Genomic DNA, 17418 nt, shown 5'->3' on the forward strand with positions numbered 1-17418 from the left:
TAGAAGCAAAGACCGTCAGTTGTTTGTTTCCTTCTTTTCCATAAAAAATAAGCCATTTACTCCATAGGTATTTCAGCTTGAGCTTCAAAAATCTAGTCTTGAGTGTATGCTATATACAATAAAAAACGTAACAGCACTTGAAATAGCTCATTAGTACTTACCCCCCCCCCCCGAGGTAAATATTACAGCGGTGGTCATGGTACTTAAATACACGGCAGAACAGGTAAAAAGGATGGGTTCTGAATTGGAACCTTTTGACTAATCTACTTAGCTTCTATTTTTCAACATCCCCCTCTACCTGGAACACTGAAAATAACGTATAGAAAAGTTACATTTTTAGTATCCCAAAAAATATGACCTTATGATTCAAAATTGTTTTTGAGGGTTTGCTCATCCTAGAAAAATGCATATGGATACTCTCGAGCAGTTGGTAATTAAAAATATATTGATTTCCTTTTACATAAATTTATAACTCATAATAACTCATAAATAGCTCATTCCTGTTACATAAATTAAATAAATTTTTTTAACTGGAAATAAGGCGCGACATTAAAACTTAAAACGAACAGAAATTATTCCGTATATGAAAGGGGCTGTCCCAATCTCAACGCCTCGCTCTTTACGCTAAAGTTTTTTATTGTTTAAAAAACTAAAGTTGTGAGACAGTCAAACTTTAGCGTAAAGAGCTAGGAGTTGAGGAGGGGACAGCCCCTTTCATATACGGAATATTTTCTGTTCGTTTTAAGTTTTAATGTCGCTCCTTACTTCCAGTTAAAAAAAAGCTTGCTTCTTTTTATTTAATTTCTGAACGTTTTGAATTAATGCAGGTTTTGAAGATTGTTCGCCGAACACGAATAATCAAAACGAAATTTGAACATTACTTTTGCTTTTTTTAAACTAATAATAACCTTATAATAACCTAAGTCTGATTTTTGTTCCAGTTATTTAAGAATGACTCTTGAATCCCAAAGGCTGTTTAATTAGAATAATAACCTCTTTTAAAAGTTAAAAAAAAAAAATTAGCGTATGAGCGAGCTAATGAGGAGAGGCGACCCCCTCCCCCCATATACGTAATACTTTCTGTTCGTTTCAAGTTTAAATGTTGCTCCTTACTTTCAGTTGAAAAAACTTGTTTTTTTATTTAATTTCTGATCGTTTTTTTAAATAATGCTGGGAAATCCGGCGCCTCCTTCATTGAAAATTCTCTTTCCCCATGAACAAATCCTTCCACGCAACTCCCCCCACCCCCCAAACCAATAACCAATATTATATAAAAACAATGGGCAAAATTCACAACTTGCAGCCCTTCCCCCGGGGAGTGTGGGGGATTAAGTCATCCTCAAAGACATAGTTATTAGATCTTTCGACTATACTGAACAAAGTGAGTATCTCAAAATTTTGATCGGGTGACTTCGGGGAAAAAAAATAAGAGTGGGAGGGGTTCAGCTGCCCTCCAATTTTTTCGTCACTTAAAAAAGGCACTAGAATTTTGAATTTCCGTTCGAATGAGTCCTCTTGCGATATTCTAGGACCACTGGGTCGATATGATCACTCCTGGGAAGAAAAAAACACAAATAAACAGGAATACATCTTTTTTTCTGGCAAAAAATTCAAAATTCCATATTTTTGCAGATAGGAGCTTGAAACCTCAACAGTAGGGTTCTCTGATACGCTGAATCTAATGGAGTGATTTTCATTAAGATTCTATGACTTCTATGGGTATTTCCCCCTTTTTTTAAAGTAAGACAAATATTCTCAGGCTCGTAACTTTTGATGGGTAAGACTAAACTTGATGAAACTTATATATTTAAAAGTTCATTACACACATATATATATATATATATATATATATATATATATATATATATATATATATATATATATATATATATATATATATATATATATATATATATATATATATATATATATATGTATATCAAACAGTTCGTTAACATGAACTGTTTGATGAAAGAAATCCAGCAGGATCCGCATGCGGGCCCCGGCTTAGCTATTGCAGAAACCTAGTGTATCAGGATTGATTAAGAATTAATTTGAAGGATTCTTGGTTTCTTGATAAACCGGCTTCCAAAATAAAATCTAATACATGGGTACGGGACCGTATATACACCTCTTAGAAGGATACGATATGTTTTGCCCTTACGGGAATTGAAAAAAGTCCCTACGCTATTTCCATCAAACAGTTCGTTGTAACGAACTGTAAGTAAGGCCCGGCTCAATAGTAACCGAAACTCTAAAAAACGGAATTTTATACAAATAGATACATCAAAAGAATGAAATTTTTATGTTGATTTCAAATATATAAGGTTTATCAAGTTTAGTCTTATTTATCAAAAGTTACGAGCCTGAAAATTTGCCCTATTTTCAAAAATAAGGGGAAAACACCCCTTAAAAATCATAGAATCTTGATGAAAATTACACGATCAGATTCAGCGTATCAGCAAACCTTAATCCAAAAGTTTCAAGCTCCTATCTGCAAATATATGGAATTTTGTATTTTTTGCCAGAGGAAAGATCACGAATGCGTGTTTATTTTTTTTTTTTTTTATTATTATTTTTTTTTTCCAGGGGTGATCGTATTGACCCAGTGGTCCTAGATGCGTGTTTATTTATTTTTTTGTTTTTTTTCCCAGGGGTGACCGTATTGACCCAGTGGTCCTAGAATATCTCGGGAGGACTCATTCGAACGAAAATTAAAAATTCTAGTTCCCTTTTTAAGTGACCAAAAAAATAGAGGGAAACTAGGCCCCCTCTCACGCTCATTTTTTCACAAAGTCATCCGATCAAAAATTTTATATAGCCATTTTGTTCAGCATGGTAAAAAATATGACGTTTTCAGGGGTGATATATTCTGGTAGTGGGGGGGGGTCGGGGGTTACGTCAGAGGATCTTTCCATGGAGGAAGTTTTTCAACTGAAAGTAAGGAGCATCATCAAAACTTAAAACGAACAGAAATTATTACGTATATGATTGGGTTCGCCCCCAAGTCAATACCTCGCTCTTTCCGCTAAAGTTTTTTTAGTACTTTCATAAGAGCTATTTATTCTAATTAACGGCATTTGTGATTAAGCGGTCATTTTCATTTTTAAAGAACTGGAACGAAATTCGAACTTTAGCGTAAAGAGCGAGGTATTGACTAGGGGGCGAACCCCATAATATACGTATTAAAATATATCAATATAGAAGTTCGTTACGTAAGTTAATTTGTAGGTTACATATATTTATCACTAATAAAAACCTTCGTAATTAAAATAAAACAAATTTCGAGAATGCCATTTAATTAAAAAAAAGTAAAACTAATATACAAATTTCGTTCAATTATTCTTGTACGATGAGCCAAATCAAAACCTGCATTAATTCAAAAACGTTCAGAAATTAAATAAAATAAAGTTTTTTTTAACTGAAAGTAAGGAGCGATATTAAAACATAAAACGAACAGAAATTATACCGTCTATGAAAGGGGCTATCCCCTCCTCAACGCCTCGCTCTTTACGCCAAAGTTTGACTCTTTCTCACAACTCTATTTTTTAAAACAGCGTAAAAAATTAGCGTAAAGAGCGAGGCGTTGAGGAGGGGACAGCCCCTTTCATATACGGAATAATTTCTGTTCGTTTTAAGTTTTAATGTCGCTCCTTACTTTCAGTAAAAAAAAAACTTGTTTTTTTATTTAATTTTCTGAAAGAGACACTAAGACAGGGATTCCAAAAATTTTTTCCAGTTTTATCCCTGATTCTTGGAATATATGGCGTTGCACAGAATTTGTTCTTTTCCTCTATGACCCAAGCATGTGGGATAAAATCACTTTCCTCGTTTGTTCATCTTTTTTTATCTCCTTTTGGTAGTCCACTTTTAAGACACAAATGGCCTAGCCATTATATAAAAATAATCAATGCCACTTGCGGACTATATGATTCTCCAAATAAGTTCTTAAAATTAAACGAACCCCTCTTTTTAAAGAAGAAGAAAGGTTTGAAGAAAAACGTAGATATTATTATTATTACTTATTATTCATTTATTGTGCGTCAAAAAAAGAAACAATAGACGGTATAATCACTAAAGATAAAACAAAAAAGGACTCAAACACACAATTGGAAATTCAAACACATGACAAAAAATTCTTCATTACATGCTTTAAATTAATGCGAACAAACTATTGCGAAAAAATTGACGACCATGGGCGATGCAAATTCCTTTGAAAACGGTTTAAATATTTGTTAATATTGACATTTGGGTCTGCAAGGTTATACGAATGGATAATTTTACTGTTTCTTGTCCAAGGAGGCAAATGCAAAAGATACTTGGCAAATCTGAAGAAGATTGAACGTAGTTGCCTTTTATCTGTTACTGTAAAAATTTCCAAAATGGAGCATTGTAAAGCAGATGTGGAAGAGCTATGGCGTTGCAGATAGATACTAGAAGATGACGGTTGAAGCGTAGTTTGCTTTTTACGATTCCAGCCTATGAAATACTAATTTTACGCCAAACCTGAGATATCAGCAAACGGCGTGTGTGGCCGATAGATGAGCCAACTGAAAGGCCCAGGTATGTAATGTGGTCTGCGGGTTTGGTAAGGCAACCGTCCATATTTAGGAAAGAAGTAGAGGAAGTTCGCCAATTGAATTTAACAATTCCGATTTTTGCATATTCATCTTTGAGGATTTTGAAATTCTGCTCAATGCGCTGGATCGTACGGCTAAGATTCAAGATGTCATCAGCCTAACAAATAAGAGACACATCGATTCCTCCAGGAATGCATGAAGGAAAACATTTTTCCTGAGCGTCCAGGACACCATTTTTGAACAGGGTAGGGGAAGTAATAGCTCAATGTCTAGTCCCTTTCTCAACGGGGATGGGGTACTGAGGAACCACAGGTATATTCGAGGGATTCGAAGAGTTTGGCCTTACACGAGAATTAATGCAATTGTATTGGGATTGATGAAGAGCCGACTGCAGGGGTAAACGGGATGGGAGCTTTAAATGCACTCTAAGATTATTAAATAGATCCCTGAGAACACGAACAACTGATGGGTCTAACACCTCGCTTTGCCACATGAAGAAGCATAGACGAATGAATTAAGAAATCGAATGCACGTTTAACGTCATGTACGGCGAGGATCAGACTTTTTCCCGATGATTCAGCGTCAGCCAGGACAGTAAAAACCGCTGTAAGAGCATGGGAACAACCAATATTAGCCTGAAAACCGAAATGATATGAGGGAAGGTAATATTTCAATCTTTGCTCATTAATAAAAGGGAGCTCGAAAAGTTTACGAAGTGGAACAGAGACGGTGATGGGACGGAAGGAGGAACAATACAAATCCGATTTTCCTTTTTTGGGGGGAATCGGAGTCAGATCGTCCTTGGAGAACAAGAAAGGAACAATATCTGTATCAAATATCGGACGTTGTGTATTGTTTTCATAGATTGGAAATTCAAATTGAGATATCATTTAAATAAGTGCAAATTTACAGTTTATACTTGGAGGCAGAAGATCCAACATATACTTCTTTCTTGGATGTCCTCATGTTAATAATGGTTTCAGAAATAAAAAAAATAAATAAATGGGAGGTAGACTGAACGAGCAAATCAATATGAAAATAACCAGAAACAAACGAGGTGAAAGTGAAAACTGTGACACCGCCATGCTTTTAACGACCCAAGTCACTTTGTTCTTTCTAAGGAATTCTTTACTAGGTTGCAGCTAGCACTACAACCATTAGTAGATTTAGTTTCATAGACAAAGGGCAACAACAAACTTTCAGGGAGATATAGATATAGGAGATATCATACGTCCTATTTTCCGAACAAACGCCTGCAAAAGAAAATCAAAAACACTTATTGAATCAAATTATTTTTTACATCTGTTATAGAGGGTAGTTCAGAGCGGTCTTATTAGTATTTTTTTATGATTCTTGGGATAACTTTATTGAACTCTTTTATTTTGCATTTTGAAGGTTAGTTTTTTTTATTCATTCTTTTTCCTATAACTATTTAGCACTAAAAACGGCTTGGCAGAGGTCCTTGCCGAAAGATTTGCTTTTTGTTTTTCCATTTTTTCTATGGCTCAAATTTTACCTTGTTGGTTTTTGCCCTTCACTGTTTTCGTTTTCCAGCAATTAGTATATTACCTTTGAACTGCACTGCAAGACCACTATACTCCAGCTCTACTCCCTGCAATGCTTCACTAAGTGTCTCGTGATAATGCCCAATCATTTCTTTTGGTCCTCGGCAAAACGGTAGTGAAAAATAACCATAAGTTTCTTGACGGTTGGCATATGGACCTATTGTATTCATCCAAAATACAACTTCTTCCCCATCTTGATACTAAAATTATAGCCAGATTACCATTAATAGCAGCTTCTGGGCTAGAAAAGTCAACCACATATTTTCAACTATATCAATTATATATTTCCAGATTAACTTTATTTATATAGTTCAGAATAACACCACCTTGCATATGCTATATTGCTGTTGTGGATCAAAGCAATTTGATAAGCATATCAATATAAAAATTGACAATATCAAAGGGAACTCCTGTAAAAATTCATGAAAATATAGTGACAAAAAAATAGTATTTAAGTCTTACGGCAAAATTTAAAGAGCTTCCCAAATGTTTTACAATAAAATTCCTTACTTTTCTTTTGTAGATTCTAGACTGTTTTCCTTACTGTCTAGACTTACAGTTTAGGACATCGCATTGTCTTCTTATAATCCAGTTTAATCAATTCATTTAGACACGAGAACAATCTAATTCGTCCCTTGTCTGTTCTGGTAGGACATAGGATTTAGAAGATTCTTAATCTATTACGAGCTTCACTACCTGTCTAAACACCTTATCATTTCTGTCAGAACGGAAAAATCTATATCCCAAAATTTCATGAGTCCTAGTACAAGAGATTGTTACCGAAACTCCCGACGTCTCAAACATCAAGCGTGTTTTAAATGTGGCGTCTAAATGTGCTCAAAACTTCTAAATGTGCTCATAACGTCTAAATGTGTTATTTAGAATTTCAATTAGGTAGAAATCGTCAAAAACCATAATACTCTATGTTATAGCTTTTATATCACTTAAATAATTTAAACTACTGGAGCCTCAAGAAAAACAAATAGTCACACCAGTGCAGACCAAGAATAATAACTCATTGTCAAGTCACCACACCACAAATGGCGCATTCGAGCATGCCAAGATTACTTATCCAACGAGCAGTATTGGGAATTACTTATGTTCAATTTCATTATCAACTTTATTGGGGAGTCACTCACTGTGACGTTTTTGAATAGTCTAACAAGGGATTCTACTGTTCTGAAATAGTGCCCAGTAGCTGAAACTTTGAACAAGGAAAGCATGGAGTATGTTGAATTATCTTTTCTTTTGAATGGACAGTTGTTCTAGATTAACAGAAAAATAGATGCAGATAGGGCTATTTCAGCTGTGTAGTACATAAAGACTATGATTCATGAGTTTGAAATGACCGACCAAAATCACTGAGCAACTGAATGGTGTCTTTGTGAGACATGAAATTGCAGTTGAAAGAAAGGTATGTGGAGAATTAACTGGCAATGCCTTAAACCTCAGTAAAACACTTAGAGAATTTCCGACAAACTAAGGTGATGAGGGTAAAGTAAGTGGTGATGAGGATGAATATGAAGCAGGTCAAAATGACTTATTCTCGTTTCGAAATGCTGGAAGTATTCTTACGAATCGGAGTGAGCAAGAATGCTTTGAGTATTTCCCACTTCCTCTTCATTTCAGATGTGTCAGCCATACACTCAATTTACTTATATCCGCAGATGTTGATAAAGCCTTGAATGATGTTGCATAAGGCACTATCCTACTTTTCTGCTTTGGCCAAATGTACTGCTCTCTGCGACGCTGTTAGCAAGAGCTCAAAAGCCGAAGATCTTGTCAAAGAGGTATACAACAGACAGCTCATCAGACCCCTGACAATTCGATGGAATTCGAAATATGACAGTGTCAGACGTTTCAGACATAGAAGCTTCATGATGTCAGTGATGATTTAGAGAAAACTAGGTTTGGTTCTCGTGACAAAGATTTTCTAAAGAATAAATGAAAGACATAGATGCATTAGCAGTTGCTCTGTATATCCTTCAGGAGGAAGAAAAGTACTTCGGTAGAATTTACCCTACAATTCGATCTTTTGAAAAAAAAGCTCTAAAAACCGAAAGATTTGGTGAGGTTTTGCCAGCCACTGGTATATGCTCTTCTTGTGGGTTTGGAGGAAAGATTTTCTACTGTCCTGGACGAGAGACTTTTTAATGCCAAAAATTATGTTGTTGCCACTTCTTCAAGTCGTTAAATAAAAAATAACAAGTTTTTTTTAACTGAAAGTAAGGAGCAACATTAAAACTTAAAACAGAACAGAAATTTTTCCGTATATGAAAAGGGCTATCCCCTCCTCAATGGCTCGCTCTTTACTCTAAAGTCTTTTATTGTTTCAAAAAATGAAGTTGTGAGAAAGAGTCAAACTTGATGTTGCTCCTTACTTTCAGTTGAAAAACTGTTTTTTTTTTCAATTTAATTTCTGATGGTTTTTTTAAATAATGCTGGGAAATCCGGTGCCCCATTCATAGAAATGTCCCCTCCTGCATGAAAATTTCTTCCATGGAAAGATCCTCCCATGTCACCCCCGACCCCCCCCCCACTACCAGATCCCCCGCCCCTGAAAACGCCTGTATACTTCACAATAACCAATACTATATGTAAACATTGGGCAAAGTCCATAACTTGCAGCCCTTCCCCTGGGGACTGTGGGGATTAATCATCCTCAAAGACATAGTATTTATATTTTTCGACCATGCTGAACAAAATGGCTATCTCAAAATTTTATCGGGTGACTTTGGAAAAAAACGAGCGTGGGAGGGGGCCTAGTTGCCCTCCATTTTTTTGTCACTTAAAAAGGGCGTTAAAACTTTTAATTTCCGTTCGATTGAGTCCTCCTGCGATATTCTAGGACCACTGGATCGATACCATCACCCCTGGGGAAAAGAAACAAAAAATAAACAAATAAACACGCATCCATGATCTTTCTTCTGGCAAAAATTTTTGCACATAGGAGCTTGAAACCTCTACTGTAGAGTTCTCTGATACGCAGAATTTGATGGTGTGATTTCCATTAAGGTTCTATGACTTTTAGGGGGTGTTTCTCCCTTTTTTCGAAAATAAGTCAAATTTTCTCAGGCTCGTAAGTTCTGATTGATATGACTTAACTTGGTGAAAAATGTATATCTAAAATCAGCATAAAAATCTAATTCTTGTGATGTATCCATTGGTATCAAATTTTTAGAGGTTCGGTTACTATTGAGTCCGGTCGCTCCTTATTTACAGTTCGTTACCACGAACTGTTTGATCCTTATTTCAAACTTAAGTGGTTCTTTAGCAAGAGCAGGGATGTAGCTGTTGAAGTCTTGATAGAAAAAGCAAGAAATATTGAACCTCCCAAAGCTGTTAACGAGGCTGAGAGAACTGACTGAGTTAGCTACTTTTCTGGTTACCAACACTTTCACAATGGTGACGAAAAACTACCGCAAACGATTCAGAGAATCGTGAACGCAATGAAAATAGCGTGAAATTGGAGGTTCTTTCATATGTGACTGATAGGCAAAAAGAACTAACGATGCTTAAAGACTACATAAGACTAATGAAAGTTTACAGAAAATTTAACTGCATAATTCCTTCGTCTGCACCCGCAGAGCCACTGGTTTTTGGCTGGTGGAGGAATTTTATCCCAACACGGAACATGTTTGGAGATACTATGTTTGTAAAGCTACTACTCTTGAAGGGAGAAAGCAAGTAATCCAATTGAATTGTTATTTAGTATTAAGTGATGCGCGTATGATATTGTTTTGACTATCTAGCATTCTGCTATTTTAAGTGGATCACATTTTCTATTGTCTTTGCAAGGGACCTTTTTGATAGAGCTAAGAGTCAGATATCTGAAGACAATCATTTTACTTGTGAAAACAAGCGCATAGCATAATCATAATCTATATGATGACATTGCCATAACAGTTCTTCTAACAAAGCCTTTGCGAAATAACTGCAAGTGGTATTTCTTTCTGTTTATCTTTCTCCTTGGGTCTTCGTCAGTACCTACCGAAAACCAAGTAAATACTACAGTGGTGACTCATAGATTAGAAGTAAAACCTCAGAGCTTCTTTACTGAAGTACTGTACTACCATGGAAATACTTGAGTACCCTAAGTACTAACGTATTTAAAAAAATGTTTATTGCTTATGTAGAATTTTGGAGGAATACTTGATGCTTATACTTAAGTGAAAATTTTCTGGAGCCTTTGGTACTTGTACTTAAGCAAACAGCAAAAGCACTTGACATAACACTTCTGACAAGCCCAATTACATATCCTTAGCGTTTCACGAGACGTAAATGAAGTCAGATGTGAGGAGGATTGCTACTTAAAACAGTCTAGATTAGCAATCAGCCAAAAAACACCTACTAACACCAGAAAATCCAGAATAAGTGACGCCATGTCTACAATTCAATCATGTAACAAAGCATGGAATCAAAAACGGAAACATGTGAAATCGTTGCCAGAGGGCAAAAAGGGACAGTAACAGTGAAAATTGGTACACCCTCACTTCAGACCAACAACGTTTCTTTTCTTTGAGGTTTCTAAATATGCAACATTTTACGGTGTAAGGCTATTCATTTGAAATTTCCCAGTGTTCTCTACACCCTACTCCCCCCCCACAATAAGGGACAATATGCCATCCCTAAAATTCAGGTCATTATCCGGCATTGATTGGAAATAAATAAAACTGTTTTTTTATTCAACAAGGTGACATCCCTTTTGCTAAATGTTATCTTTGACTGGCACTAATTTATTGGTGGGGTACCTCAACGTCAAGTATTGACGTTGAGATAGCCTACCAAGTTTGACGTTGAAAATGTCAAGCTTTTCTAAGCAAAATACTACGTTTTCAATTTTTTTTTGCAGTAGGTGTTTCACTTATGATAAATTCTTTGGGACGACATAAAAACGTTTGTATAAAAAAATGCGAACTTCACAATATCCAGTGCATGCCCTTCCACATGGTACTGTATACGCTTCATGGGTTATGTAGACTGTAAAATCAAAAATATTTTTATATTTCCCAATTCCGCCCGGATAAGCATGCTTTTATGCATAAAAACTTCTTTTGGCTCGACGGACAGCCCAAAGGAGTTCCTATAAATGGCCAGCATTACCATTGACGAGGTTTTGCTAATAGCAGCAGAGTCATCCGCCAGGAGAAGTACAGTCGTGACACTTTCTACACTACATGCGACAAGAGTCTTAAGCCAAGTAAGTCAAGTCAACCCATGTGCTGGTAAAGGGCAAGTTCCTTACTTGATTTCTTGGACAGTGAATATTAATAATTTAAAATGCACACCCTGCACAAGAAACAAGACCAGGCAGAAGACAAATCCTAACAAAAAATAAATAAAACAAGGAATGAGTTACTTACAGTATGGTCATGCTCATCACAATGAACAACTTGAGTAAGTAGCAGAAGGGGTAGCCATACCAGTTTCCTAGACATCTTGAGCCTTAATCAACAAGTTGAAAAAAATACCTATAAAACAGTCATATTAAAAATCACAACAGTGATTGGATTTATGGCAAATTCACCCAAATCATCCTTAAAGCTTATATGAAATATCAGCAGGCAGCATAGAAAATGACAAGAGCTAGGCGTCACAGAAAATTTAAAAGACGTTCTATTTCTGTTTAGTATGAGGTTTAGAAGTCTTTTGTGTTTTTCCTGGTTTTAGTTGTTTTGATGGTTCAAAGCTCAAGTGATTTAAAGCCATTTAAGACAAGTTTAGGTTCAAACCAAGGAGAGAGAAAAAAAAAATCAAATCAGCTTCTTCTTTCTTTGCGCAAACATAAATAAGTCAATGGATGTTTTTAAAGTAGACTAAAAAGTTAAGAAGTTTTCTACTTTAGAGCTTGGCTGAATTCTGCTGCCAACAGACTTGGTTCTGGGAAATGAATCCTGGGAATGAGAATATTGATAAATAGCGAATCAGCCACAAAACAATTTTTTGTTCCATTATACAACAAGCTTCAAAAACTTTGTTCCTCAGATAGGATCAGTGGCAATGACCTCAGAACTGAAACTGATGCATGTTGTCTCTCCAAGTCATAGAACATCTTTGGGATGGCTGATAAATTTGTCGTGTCTATTTAAATTCTTGTAATCCAGGTCTTAATAGGCTTTACAAGAGCCAATGTGCCTTCAAACTTGATCCAGAACATATTACTGTCAAGCAACCTGGTTTTGATTCCACGTTCAATGTCAGTATCTTCAGAAATGGCTAGCGTTTGGAGGAACTATTTAGTTTTTACCAAATTCTCACAGTCAATCTGTAACTGTTCCCCATCATGTTTATACCAGCACTTTCAAGCGTAATACGGTTTGGTTGTGTGATAGCTGGGTCTCTCAAAGTATGGCAGTGATAACCAGGATAACCATTGATTTTTGAATTATCAACTTAATGGAAGTGATGAAAGACTTGAGAGCCATGGCTAATTAGAGCAAAGCCAAGACAGATGGTCTCTGTGAGAGGCAAAGCTGGCATAACTTTTTCAGAGTCGAATAAAAATTATTATTTTCCCTTCTTGATGATCACGTCTATCATTCATCTTAGGGCTGAAATGAGGTAGATAGGTAGACAGTTAGGGTAATCCAAATAGACTATCAGTTCTCAGGGCCATTTGGAGGCAATTGAAGACAAAAAATGATTCAAAGGATTATGACCGACCATGTCCACAGGATTTGCAGGCAAGTAGGCGACTGAGATTGTTAATATTATATGAGCTTTGCCTACTCGGACAGACCACTGGAATTGCAACGGGATATTGAACGTATTTCACAATTTCTTTGGAGTGGCTTACAGTTCTCAAATTGTTGGGATTTTGGTCAGGAAGTGACAGACTAGAAAATGCAACACATGGACTATGCAGCCATAAGTTGACAGATAGGAATGCCTATCAACTAGAATAGCCCATGCCCAGGGGCGCAGCTAAAGGGACTCCCCCCCCCCCAAGTTCCAAGGCGTTGGCGCGCAGTTCTAAAACCCTGGAATTTAGCTTATGTTTTTAGTATAATTTAGCTTATGTACCAGCATTTGTTGGCACATTGGACGATTTTGTTGGTACATTGTTTATACCCATTCCCCCAAAACTCAAAGCCCAATCTGCACCCCTGCTCATGCCAATTTCAGGTTAGCAGCATTATCAGTGACAAGGCCAATCACTTTACAGGGGTCAAATAAAACTAACAACCGATCATTCAGTAGATTAGCATTGTTTTCACCCTTATGCCTATCAGTTCTACTCTCTTGGAGTATACGCTAATTGTAAGAAGTTGCCTAGTGTTCTGATCATTTTCTTGTCGTTCTGCAACAATCCTTTCAAGTAGAAAGGTTAAATTAAGTGTCTAATGTTCTTTTGACCAGCTGACTTCAGCTACAGTTCTAGCCCAGGCAAAGGTAGCCTAACATAGGGTTTGTGCGTCTAATCTTCAGTCATCACTGTAAATATTGCATGACTTTAATTAGAGTCCAGAAAAGCTTTCGGGTATGTGCTTAACACTTGATAACTTTCGGTCTTGACCTACCCAACCCCAGATCACACTATACCTGCATGAACATTCAATTGTTATTTTTTTATTGTGACCCTATAACATTTACTGTAATAAAACTTAAACAAAGCAATTACCATCATAACAGAACTAACGTTATATTTTCAAACTAAAATGGTGTTCAGCTACTTCCCGATATTCCTTGTGGCATATCACCTTATTTAAATATGCTTATTCTCTTTTAATGATTAGTTTCCATAATCTTTCCACCATACCATTTAGTCCATGGGCCTAGTCCCCGAAGCCGTGTCATGCCGAAATGACGGCAGCGAATGTGTGATTCAGTATCGGCGGCGGCACGCCACCAGGCACGCCGAAATTTTTTTGGCGCCGCGCCGCCGATTTTAGACCGGCGGTGCGCCGCCGATGACCGGCGGCGCGCCACGGCGCGCCGATTTTTCTAATTAACAATAATAATAAAAATTCCACTTCACCAAGCACGTTCAACCTCGATTTTAGTAAGGATTTTTAAATGGTTGGCTAAAAACATACAAGAACAATATGACAAAACAAGAATTTTTTGGGCCGTGCGGAAAGTGTTTATGTTCACCGTCAATCAGACCAAGTAGAATTCTCATTTTTAGCCACTACACCCAGGGAAACCTATGTTGTGTTTATGTTTAACATCGCATTGTTCCTATAAAATCACGTGTTTAGTCATTTCCTTCTTGTTAATGATTTGCGCTAATGTGTGTATAACTTTCAAAGTTTGAAGTTCAAACATCTCCTCTTCATCAAATAGATACGAAAAGGAAGTGAAAAAAACAAAAAACAATTAACAACATCGAAAAAAAACTGTATACAAATCAGATACCATGGCTTAACAACACCAACAATTTTAAGTCAGCGGTTACATCACTTCAGTTACAATTGATGTAACAAAAGTCAGTTTGTTCACTCTGCCCAGAGCCATTGATCTTTTTGCAGACACTATCAGTCCTGTCGTGCTAAAAAGCCGTTTAGCTGGGGCACATGTGGCTGGTACAGCCAGAACTTGACGAGCGTAAACTGCCACTCGCGGGATCTGATACTAGTACTGGACCTTGGGGTCCCACAGAATGCCGCAAATGGGTTTCTTCTTTGTATCTGCTGAAATAAGTTGTTTTGTAAGGGAGAACAAACCTGCACCTTCACCATAGGGCTCCTGCGCACTACACTACAGGAGGAACTAAACTTCACCTTTACCTTCTTTTCTTATCAACACGGAATAAGCCTCCGAAATTCTTTTCTGAAAGAAGTGGTCAATATATAACGATTCAAGTCCAAGTTTAAGGCTACTTCAACTTCAGTGTGCTCTGCTAACTGTGCAAAAATGTAATTCTTTTCTATAGATATATTTCTATACTAGCTCTAGATAATCTACCAAGTGGGAAACTACCGCAAAGCAGCATCGATAAATAAATGAAACCCAAAATGAACAAAAATAACAATAAATAACTGAGTCAAACTCAAAAAGAGCAGAAATTAACATAAGTTGGGCTCAAAACCGCCCATGCCTTCCCAAGGCCAGAACATAATTTTCACTTTACTGAAAAAATATAAATGTTTTTACTTTTATAACTTTAATAAATCAAACAATATTAACATTTTGATTACTAAATATCAGTATATGTATATTAAACTGACAATGCATATTCATTTGTATTTTTGTCAGTAAATTACAAATTATGTTCTGGCCTTGGGAAGGCATAGGGGTTTTGAGCCCAACTTATTTTAATTTCTGCTCGTTTTGAGTTTGACTCGGTTATTTATTGTAATATCTGTTCGTTTTGGGTTTCATTTATTTATCGATGGTGATTTGTGGTAGTTTCACGCTTTGTAGATTATTTGATTTTATTTTTGCTCATTTTTGGTTTAATGGAGTTCATTACTGTTCTTTGAAAAAACTTATTTTTTGGAAACAGTTTTTTTAATTAATTTCTGTTCGTTTTATATTGACATAGTCTTTTCAGGGAAAAAGAAAATCATACTTTAAATCTTTTCGTTTTTGTAAGAATTTATAGTTTGGCCTGCTATTTGTATGCTGGAAAACAATTTTCAGTAAAATTTAACAACATAGACCCTTATAAAAATCTGGACACAAATAATAGTGTTTAATTTAGTTTCATACCTCCTCTAGTTGACCTGAAATGGAAAACTTGATAACATTCAAACAAATTTGTTCACTTTCTTTGATAGCTTGGACACACTTACGCTATTATGATTTGGTCAAATTTTAAGAGCAGAAGAAGCCCTGAAAGTTTGAACATAATACCCTTAGTCGTTCTTGGGATACTGCTGAGATGCATTATTGGGAATTAGAATAAACACTGTGATTTTTTATTTAATCTTAAGGAAATATTTATTTTTAAAAAATAATGCAAATTGGGAGGGGGGGGTTGGTAGGGGGATTAGTTTCCCTCAAATCACTTTCGACTATTAAAAAGGACATTATTTTCAATCGAATGAGCCCTTTTCGAAGTTCCTACGACAACTCCTTCGATACGAAGTGCCCTGGTCTAAACAACAACAACAAAAAAAATGATACATTATACCCACATCGATCTCTACTATAAAAAATTTCAAGCCTTCCAATCACTTTCGACTATTAAAGAGGGCACTAGGTCTTATAGTTCCAATCGAATGAGCCCTTTTTGAATTTCTACGACAACGCTTTCTATAAACACCGTATATGCCCCAGGGCCTAAATTACAACCCTTATCCTAAGGGCTGTGACGGTGGTTGTCATCCTCTAAGACATAATTTACAGAACTTTCAACTACGTTAAACAAAATGCCTATCTCAAAATTTTGATTGGATGTGTTTAGGGAAATGGTGGGCGTGGAAGGGGTGTCAGTTGCCTTCCAATCATTTTCGACTATTAGAAAGGGCACAAGCCACTCCAATCTCTAATTGAATGAGCCCTTTTCGAAGTTTCTACGACAACTTCTTCGATATGAAATGCCCTGGTCTAAAGGAAAAAATAATAAATAATACATTGTGCCAACATCTTTCTTATATACCTCCAGGGCATAACTACAAAACCCCTGCCCAAAGGGTTGTGAACGAATAACCTCCTAAAAAAACATATTTTCTCTGTGAAAATCAGTTATTCTGAACAAAATGGCCATCATAAAATTTTTATTGGATGTGTTTGGGGAAACGGTGGGTGTGGAAGGGGAGTTAGCTGCCTTCCAATCACTTTCGACTATTAAAAAGGGCACTAGTTATTCCAATTTCCAATCGAATGAGACCTTTTTGAAGTTTCTACGACAACTCCTTCGATACGAATTGCCCTGGTATGGAAAAAAAAAAATAATAATACATTGTGCCAACATTGTTCTTTACTTAGATATCTCGATTGCGCTGCCTATGACAACATCCTGAATTGCCTAATGCTCTTTTACCTACCTCTTTTCATCCGAAAAAATCAGAAAGAAAAATGAACAGTATTTTAATGTGGAAGGTAGATTTTTTGTTTCAAGAAAAATTTTTATCTTCTCCTTCCTATGAACCGATATACATGGCGAGCCCAAGTTGACTGTATTTTTTTTTAAAAAACAGATTCGCCGGGATGACATTTGAAGCCGGGTGGTCTATACCGATAACCAAAAAAGAGAAAAAACGGCGGCGCATTAGTGACGCCGCCGCCGATAGAATCAGCGGGGGCGTCATCGCGCTGATGCAAGCTCGGCGGCGCGCCGCCGTTTTTTTCGGCGGCGTGCCGCCGATTTTCGGCGCGGCTTCGGG

The 17418-nt window shown here is 36.5% G+C and overlaps 1 protein-coding gene across 1 annotated transcript in view; it reads right to left on the reverse strand.

The window, feature by feature from the left end:
* Positions 1-17418, reverse strand: part of TM9SF3 (transmembrane 9 superfamily protein member 3) — a 696120-nt gene that overhangs the window by 601628 nt on the left and 77074 nt on the right. Inside the window, exons 2-3 of the mRNA XM_089100609.1 lie at positions 11509-11616; positions 6150-6345 (exon numbers count right to left, since the gene is read on the reverse strand). Coding sequence (XP_088956735.1) covers positions 6150-6345; positions 11509-11583 — 271 coding nt within the window. The 5' untranslated portion in view covers positions 11584-11616. The remainder of the gene's footprint in view (positions 1-6149; positions 6346-11508; positions 11617-17418) is intronic.

The sequence above is a fragment of the Artemia sp. Qi Xiang Cuo genome, chromosome 2 (genome assembly GCF_049724085.1).
Source record: "Artemia sp. Qi Xiang Cuo chromosome 2, ASM4972408v1, whole genome shotgun sequence".
In the NCBI taxonomy this organism is placed as follows: domain Eukaryota; kingdom Metazoa; phylum Arthropoda; class Branchiopoda; order Anostraca; family Artemiidae; genus Artemia; species Artemia sp. Qi Xiang Cuo.